Source organism: Fukomys damarensis, unplaced genomic scaffold (assembly GCF_012274545.1).
Source record: "Fukomys damarensis isolate Sample0158 unplaced genomic scaffold, DMR_v1.0_HiC HiC_scaffold_19, whole genome shotgun sequence".
NCBI classification, from domain to species: Eukaryota; Metazoa; Chordata; class Mammalia; order Rodentia; family Bathyergidae; genus Fukomys; species Fukomys damarensis.
Genome location: NW_022900931.1, coordinates 29,278,004 through 29,286,917, shown reverse-complemented (window position 1 = coordinate 29,286,917; position 8,914 = coordinate 29,278,004). Strand labels below are relative to the sequence as shown.

At 45.1% G+C, this 8,914-nt stretch overlaps 1 protein-coding gene across 4 annotated transcripts in view; it reads right to left on the bottom strand.

Annotated features, from left to right (window-relative positions):
- The window catches only part of Fam171a1 (family with sequence similarity 171 member A1), a 52,688-nt gene that overhangs the window by 7,363 nt on the left and 36,411 nt on the right, over positions 1-8,914 (bottom strand). For all 4 annotated transcript variants that reach the window (XM_019210338.2, XM_019210337.2, XM_019210336.2 and 1 more), the window contains one exon: positions 247-363. In XM_019210338.2, coding sequence (XP_019065883.1) covers positions 247-363 — 117 coding nt within the window. The remainder of the gene's footprint in view (positions 1-246; positions 364-8,914) is intronic.

Genomic DNA, 8,914 nt, shown 5'->3' with positions numbered 1-8,914 from the left:
CCTTTTTTTTTTTTTTTTGTACTGGGGATTGAACTCAGGTCCTTGCTCTTTCGAGGCAGGCAGTGGCACTACTGAGCTAAATCCCTGGCCCTTTATCAATGCTTTTTTACATCATTTCATTTTCAAACTTTTAAGCATTTTTGAATAGGATGTGATCTCTCTACAATAGTTATTTTCAAAAGCATACTTAGCCTGAGTCCTCAAAGCAATCTCTCCCCATCATCACCGGGATCAGCTTTGTGTTACCTGGGATGGGAGGAGACATGGCTGCCACCCAGTACCCCAGCTGGGGGGCAATGTATGTCCACGTGAGCTGGCTGCCCTCCTGATGCACCAGGCCCAGACCACTCTTCAGCCACGTTCCTGCAGGATTCAGAACAGAACTTCAGCTATATGCATGCTAAATTCCTGTTTAAGGTTTAAGTACTTGTAAAAGTCACCTTAAATGTCATATTTATGACTCATTCTACAGTCCAGACAGTCAAATGACCATGTAGGGATTACATATAGCATTCTGGAAAAATTCCTTGCAACCTCCCTTCATGGAAAAAGGCGAACAGCTTTAGTTGTAATCTGTGTTCCCATCAAATTAACTTCAGCCACTTTAACATCCCTCTTTCCAAACAGAGATAATTTTGGCAGAAACATTTGGAGTCCAGAAGTAGAATAACAGCAGTGTGTTAGGGGTTGATGGAAGTGGAAAGGAGAGGAGAGAATTTAGCACTGTTTATTATCTTCACTCTCAAGCAAGGGAGCAAATTTCCTACCGCACAGGCTAGGTCAAAATTGCTTGGGAAAGTTTTAAAAAAATATAGAGTCCTCAACCCAACCTTTGTAAATCCTGGCTCGGTAAGGCTGGCTTAGATGAGTATTTTGAAAAGCTTCACCTGTTCTGAGGTCAGGAGGTACCACGTAAATCGGAAGCCTGGGTTCAATCTGTAGCTATTACTTTAACTTACACTTACCACCAATGAACACTTCCCACGCACTCACTGGTGACAGTGTCTGCCTCTCACACACATTCTCTGTAATTTTCACAACAGCCCTATGTGGTTCAGTTTCTTCCTTTGGATGGGGACATCAAGGACGAGTGAGTTCACGATGTTGCCAAGGCCTGTCAGTACTGGAGAGGACAGCACAATGGGACCTACACCTGTCTGACCCTCAGGCAGAGGTCCTTCTCCTTTTCTTTTCATGATATTGGGGACTGGACTCAGTGCGCTTGCAGAGAGCTGTATCACCAACATTTTTCTTATTTTTTTATTTTGAGCCAGGGTCTTGACGAAGTCACTAAGTTGCCCGAGCTGGGTTAGATTTTGCGATCCTCCTGCCTCAGCCTCCAGGAGAGCTGGAATTACAGGTATGTACCATTGTTCCCGGCTCCAGTCATTCCTTCCACTCTGTCATGATGCATTCCTCCACGTCTTTCAAGGTCTGCTTATTTTGTTACTGGTTATTTGTGGGATTTGCAGGTGCAGACCTATTAAGGGAGATTAATTTGCCCAAGGTCATTGGGCTCTTTCCCAGTCCAAATGGTAACCCTGGGCTCTCCTGAGGAGCAACCTCCTGAGGCTTGGAATGCCATGGTGGGTGGAAGGCAAAGCTGAGGCGGGCTGAGCTCTTCCACAGCTCAAGTGCAGCCTCCCTGCCCCACCAGCATGAGGCACGGGCTGCATACCCAGGCCTGCTACACTGCTATAACTATGCACGACTGGAGGTGGCCCTGCCGTGGGGCCCTGTGGTACTGCAGACCTCCACAGACCAAGTGCACCACATATCCACTCCTGGATCCAGTCCCTGCCTCCCCAAGTGCACAATTATTGAGGCAATGGTGGGTATTTTTTCTCCCAGAAGAAACAATACTTGGGCTGCTTCTAGGCCCTATCTGTTGCCATAGAAACATTAAAATGCAGTGGGTGGAAAGGTGCCTCCAACCTCACAGCCCCTCCTCTGCTCAGCCGGCAGCTGCACAAAGGGGGAAGGTGGGAGCAGCTCATATTCAAGTGCTTTGCATTCTCCAGCTTTCCCATGTGGGTGCCTTTCATGTTAAGAGCAGATTATAAGCCAGAAGTTTTCCAAGACAAGTATGAGAACACACTCGCCCCAATCCAGCTTCATTTCCTGAACTACATCCACCCATAGACCATTCAGCAATGGAAAGAATCCCTCCTTCCAAGGGGCTCCTAAGGCTATGAAACAAGATGGAGTAAGTAACTTTCTCTGCAGGGAGAGAATGCGTTGTTCGTCCTTCCATGTCCTGTCCTTCCCCTGCTGCTCCATCCTGATTTGAACAACATACCTATCCCACTTGTGTATCCCCCGGCAGCAGCACGGCAGCCCCGGATCAGCCAGGAAGCATGCGCACTACCTGGTTCTCACTGTTCCCAGATTAGATTCTCAAGTCATTGCTCTTCCAATGGGACCATTGCTAGGTAGCCAAATAGAAACTGAGGGTAAAAGTTGGACAATGAGTCCTAAGTCCTGCTTGTTTGTGACTAAAACTCCTATCTTTATCCTTGAGTTGCTTTTGCCTTCTACAACACAAGAAAATTAAATGGCTCATACCTAAGACTTCTGCAAGTTGTGGTAGCACATGCCTTAAGTCCCCCACTCATGAGCTTGAGTCCAGAGGATCATGAATTTGAGGCCAGCTTAGACTAGACAGGAAGCCCAAGGCCATCTTAGAATACAGAGTGAGAGCCAAGAAAGAAACTTAGAGGGATGGGGATTTAGCTCAGCGGTTCCGGTGCCTGCCTCACAAATACAAGGACCCGAGTTCAATCCCCAGTACCAAAAAAAAAAAAAAAAAAAAAAAACCCTACAAAATAAACTCATTAAAAAAAAAAAAAACAACAAAAAGCTGGGTGTGGTGGCACATACCTGTAATCCCAGCACTCAGGAGGCTGAGGCAGGAGGGTTGCTGTGTTCCAGACCAGCCTGGGCTACATAGTGAGTTCCAGATCAGTCTCAACTACATAGTGAGACCTTGTCTCAAAAAAGTAAAACAAAACAAAAAACAAAACAAAAAACAAAAAACCGACGGCGTGGCAGGGGTAGTTGTTGTACTGGTGGAATCCAGAAAGAACAGTGCTGCCAGTGGTGGTGGATAAATGTCAGGGTGGGTTTAACCTTGATGAGTGAACGGGGACCAGCAGAAGCAAGAGGGCATTCTAGGAATGAGAACATCAAACACACAGACAGGAACAGTGGGCATGCAGGATGGCCACGGCTGGGCAGAGGGAGCAGCTGCATCACTGCTGGAAGTTTAGCATTCACCTGGGTGGGGCTTAAAACGCCACTAGTAACAGGAAGCCACCGGGAACATGCGGACAAGGCAGCACACCGTGGGTTTGTGCAACCTGCCTCCTACTGCCTCACACCCCTACTGAGTTCTCGCCAGTCCAAAGCATACTTTTACCCAGGGCTGCATCCATCTTTGTCTGTTATTGTGTCTCCAAACTCATATAGCATTTCTTTTCTAAAAGTCTATCCATCTTTCAAGATCTAAATCTGGCCATGGGGTTTTTTTAGAGATCTGTTACATTTAGATCTTCCATGCCTGGCATTCCTAGGACAAGTGTTACTATGTCTTAATTTTTCAAAAACATGTGTTGCTAACTATGGCTCTAGGTCTTATCTCCACCATTACACCGCAGGCTCCAAGTGTGTGGCCTGTGCCTTTTATTCCTCTTGTCTTATCAGCTCCTAGAAATATCCACAGGGCAACAACTTAACAGTACTTCACACTGAGTGACAGCTAGAGGCACAACCCACAAAACAGCATCAGATAAATTATCTATGAACAGCCCGGGGTGGCAAGTAGGAAAGACATCCCTGTGGAAGTGTGACTTAAATGGGATGCTACCCTTCTAAACTCAAGGTGACAAAGCGGGCAGGGGCACAGTAATTTACTCTGGCACACATTTTCCTGTGAAATGCACACACACACAGCCAGGGACTACAATGTGACACTGTTTCAGAATTCAACAATCATGCTGTTACTGGCAAAAGCATTTTCCAAGTTTTCTGTATTTTGTGGGAGGAAATAAGCTGTGGGGAGTACAGAATTAATGACTTGTGTACCCACAAATATACGCTTCCCATTACTGGCACCCTGATGCTGCTGAAGGCTGAGGGCTGTTTCTCCTCTTGGGCAACAGGCACACATAAGATTTTTACACTCCAGCCTGGGAAATGAGGCTGGGGTTCTTTACAGGTGACAAGTTAGCAGAGCCAACAAACCTCTTGAAGTCTCTTCTGTTGCATAAGGCGATGTGGTGTCTAGGAGCTGCAACCAGGATGCTAACAGGGGATGGAATTTGCATGTGCAGGGTGGCAGGTGCTGCTCAGCAGAACAAGGGACCAGCTTGCTCCTGCTTTAACATAACAGACAGCGTCGGCAGCAAGGCCTCCTACTGTTCTGCAGTCAGCTCACCTGCTACTGGGTGTGGTGGCCTCTGGATACCTGGATATTCCTGGGCCAGTGCATCTGCCCAAAGGGCTGTCTGGGTCAGCTCCTCACCTCTGATACACATGCAGGGCGGGCTCTCACGTCCTACCAGGGCCTGGCTGAGCTGCCTTCTCAGCTCACTTCCTCTGGGCTTCTTTCTCTGCCTTCCCCCACCTACTCTTTCCCGACTTCCTAGGACTCCAGGGCAGTTAGGGTGGAGTTCTGACTTCCCTGATTTTGGGATTGCCCTGGGGGTGTGTACAGCTCACTTCTAGGTGGGTCCTGGAGGTGTGGCCTCTGGGTCTCAGGCATTGCTCCCCTGCTCTGTTTCCTGGTGTCCTGAACCAAATGGCTTTGTTGCCCCATGCCTCTCCAACATGATTTTCCTGCTTAAGAGCCAGCTGGCCATGGACTGAAACTGTGAGCAAATCAAACCTCTTCTCTTTTAAGTTGTGGGTGTTGGGTATCGTGTCTCAGTGACAAACAAGCTTAGTACTGTCCACTGTGAGTCCTCATCAGCAGCAGGTTGCTGGGGCAGTTGTGGGATCATTTGGCAAAGGCAGGCAGACTCAGCTGCTCCCATGTTTGCCTGGGTGACACGTTCTTCATCCTGACCACGGCCAGAGGCTGTATCACCGTGATGGCATGTGTGTCAAGGTCACACGCTGACCCAACGAGCAGCATCAAGGAGTGAAATTCCCCATAAGCGCAGCCTCTACATCAGGTTCAGATAGTCTTTGGTGCACCTGAACTCTCTCCAGTGGAATCTTAAAAGAAATGAATACGTAAGGCAGGTTTTTACCCTTTCGGTAAAGCTCCCTGCAGGAACGTGGGGAGAAGTCATCCTCCCACGGCATCCCAGGACACCTCCGGAACACAGTCTAGAAGCTGATCGTCTACATTTGCCAGCAAAGGCAGTTTTATTATTAATCCTAAAACTGTCCTTTACTCCTGTTAGAAAAGAAAACACAACTTTGATTTTGTATGATAGCTCAGTGTTACATTATGATTAACTGCGATGCTAGGTTTTAACACTGATGCCCTTGGGAACAGAGTTGAGTATTATAGTGATGTTTGATCTTAGGACTAATAGTCCTACTTACCCTCACTTTAACTTTCCTTTTCTTCTCCCTTCCTATGTTCCTGTTGGCAAGCTTTGCTCCTTCACTACCACAGCCCGCTAGTTTCCCGTGTGTGGGGGGAAGTATCCACCTTCTACAACTGTCTGGGATAAAATAATACAGGTACTGTCAGGAACAGGAGAACACAACCACAGCTTAACAGTGGTACTCTGAATCCTGTTCAGTATTTTGTCTAAATTATCATTCTCTAGAGTTACAGCATGGGAAGACTGAGTTTTGCGTTGTGAGGCTGGGGATTGAATCACGGCTTTGTGTATGTAGGCCAGTGATCCACCACTGAGCCAGCCATTTTCAAACTTATTTTGAGACAGAGTCCAAGTTGCCTGGGTTAGCCTCAAACTTGTAATCTCCCTGCCACAGTCTCCTGAGTAGCTGGGCCTACAGGTGTGCACTTCCTCATCCAGCTAAGAGGCATTTTCAACAAATAATGTGTTAAATAAAATACCAGCCTCATTGTTTAGAAGCAGGCAGTGACCGTTGTGAGTGAAGCACCACAAGCCCATAATATGGACGCTGCATTTAAATACAATGATTGCTAGGCATGGTAGACATTGGGGGGGCACTTTTTGCCTCTGATGGGATGGTGTCTCCTAGTGGTCACTAAGGCAACTGATTTCCCACATAGGGCTACTAAGCAATAATGACGGGGCTGGAGATTTAGCTCAGTGGTTCCACAGCCTGCTTTGCAAGTGCAAGGTCCCGAGTTTGATCCCTAGTCTCCCCCCTGCAAAAAAAAGACATCCACTTTTATTTGCTTTGTTTTATTTTTTGAAGCAGGGTCTCACTATGCAGTTCAGGCTGGCCTTGAACTTATTAAGTAAACCAGGTTGGCCTTGAACTCATGGCAATCTTCCTGCCGCAGCCTCCTGAGGGCTAGGATTACAGACCTGGCTTTTTATTTGCAACAAATAAAGAACAGTCAGATAAAAAATTGAAGAGATGGCTGTAAAAAGGCAAAATAACTTTACAGTGTGAAAAAGGGCTCTCCCACAATACAATGCCTAATGTGAATAGTCTGAGGAGTTCAGATTTACTTTGTTTTTCTGTCTTGCACATTTACTGTGCCTTAAAGTCCTGGGAACAGTCAAAATATCTCCTCTCCATAAGCACATGGCAACAAGCAGAAAGAGCTGGCTTTCTGTCACTATGGAATATGAAAAGGAAACTGGGAGTGAAACCTACACCTTACTCAACAGGCTCCATGCTATATGACAGGACACAGGAACACACGTCCAGTACTACAAAGGGCCGTGGACTGCATGGATGACTTCCATGGCAGCCCTACACATGAGCCCTGGCTTTGCCATTCTCAGGTCACACAGGTGACCTGACAACATACCGCAGATGGCACAGAAGAGGGGCAGAATGTCCTTCATTGTGCCACAGAGCAACTGGAAAAATCCCAGAGCCATCGGTCTCCCGATTTATAATAAACAGCCTCAGCGTTTAACCATTTGTGGCTGGACATTCTACTTCTTGCAGTAAACATGCCCTAAATGAGGGATTTTCGTGAATGAGGGTGGAGTGATTTTTAGGTCTGTAAGCTGGGGCCCAGGAAGAAATTGCGCAACCTTTCAGAATCTGCGTCTCAAAAGATGCTATCAATTAAAAGCTGATTACTGGGGTTATGGGTTTAGCTCAGGGGTGGAGCACTTGCCAGGCATGTGTGATGTTCTGGATTACAACCCCAGGAATACAAAAGTAGGGATTATCTGCACTGTGAAACAGCTATTTCTACACTGATACCCAGATTCTCACTGTGAAATATTTGGGAACATTCACGATGAAAGCTGAGGTCACCTGCACAGACACAGACATGAATTAGGAGCCTATGCTTGTCCTGCCTCTTGGCTCCGGCTCTGGCCCAGTAACCAGCGCAGAGTGACGATTAGCTTGTCAGAAGAACAGACTTCTCAGGGAGCCACATCTCTCAGGTCCAAAGCAAGCTGCTCTTCTCACCACCACTGTTAGCGCCATTCCAAGCCCTGGAAGGCTGACTTTCTTTAGGAGCCAGACAACTTACTTTTCAGGGCTTTCATTTGTGTTATTTTAGACTATCATCCCTTCTGTAATTTTCTACTAACTGTATGCACTGGAGTATCAGGTCTATTTTACTGCATTCTTTCACAAACCTGGCACAGGACCACTCAGTGAAATCAAAATATAAAAATTTATCAGCCCTTAAGCCACAATCAACAATATGGCAGAAACAGTGACCACTGCTACATTTCTGTGATCTTGTACAGGAGCCTTTCTTTTTTCAAATTAAAGTCTGTGGCTTTGAACTTTTAGAATAACTAAATTCAGTAATGTAGCAGGGCACAAAACCAACACACAAAAGTCAACAGCATTCTTGAATACTAATAATGAACCCACTAAGAAAGAAATTAGGGAAAAAGGATAGTAATTAATAAAAAAATACTATTCACAATAGCACCAAGAAAAATTAAACAGTTAGGAATTAACCTTACTAAGGAAATGACAGACCTCTACAATGAAAACTACAGCATGCTGAAAGAAGAAATAGAAGAGGACATCAGAAAATGAAAGATATAGCCTGTTCCTGGACATAGAGAACAAATATAGTCAAAATGGCCACACTTGCAAATCTGATATACAGATTTCATCCCAAAGTTCCAATAGCAATCTTCACAGAACTAGAGAAAACAATCCTAAAATTTGTATGGCACCAGAAGAGACCAGAATAGCAAAAGCAATCTGGGGTAACAAGGGGGACTATAATACTGGGCTTTAAATTATATTACAAAGTTACTGTGATATAAACAGCATGGTACTAGCACAAAAACAGATATGAACATCAATGGAACAGAGCAGGAAGCAGAAACAACCCTTAGCATATTCAACTATTTGATCTTTGACAAAGGAGCCAACAACACTAGAGGAAAGATAGCCTCTGTAATAAATGGTGTTGGAAAAACTAGCTAAGCACACACAGAAGATTGACTCTAGACACATATTTTTCACCATATACTAAACTAAAATCAAGATGATAGAAGAAATAATTGCTAAAACAGAAACAAGCTTCTGGAAGACAAAATAGGTAAAACTTGAAGTCATAGGCATAGGCAAAGACTTTCTGAGCAGAACCTCAGTTGCACAGGAAACAGTACTGAGAATCAACAAATGGGATCATATCAAAATAAAAAGCTTCTGCACAGCAAAAGAAACAACCAACAGAATGAAAAGACAACCTACAGAATAGGAAAAAATGTTTGTCAGCTATTCCTCAAAGACTACTGTCTAGAATATATAAAGAACTAAAAAAAAAAAAAAAAAAAAAAAAAAAAAAAAAAAAAAAAAA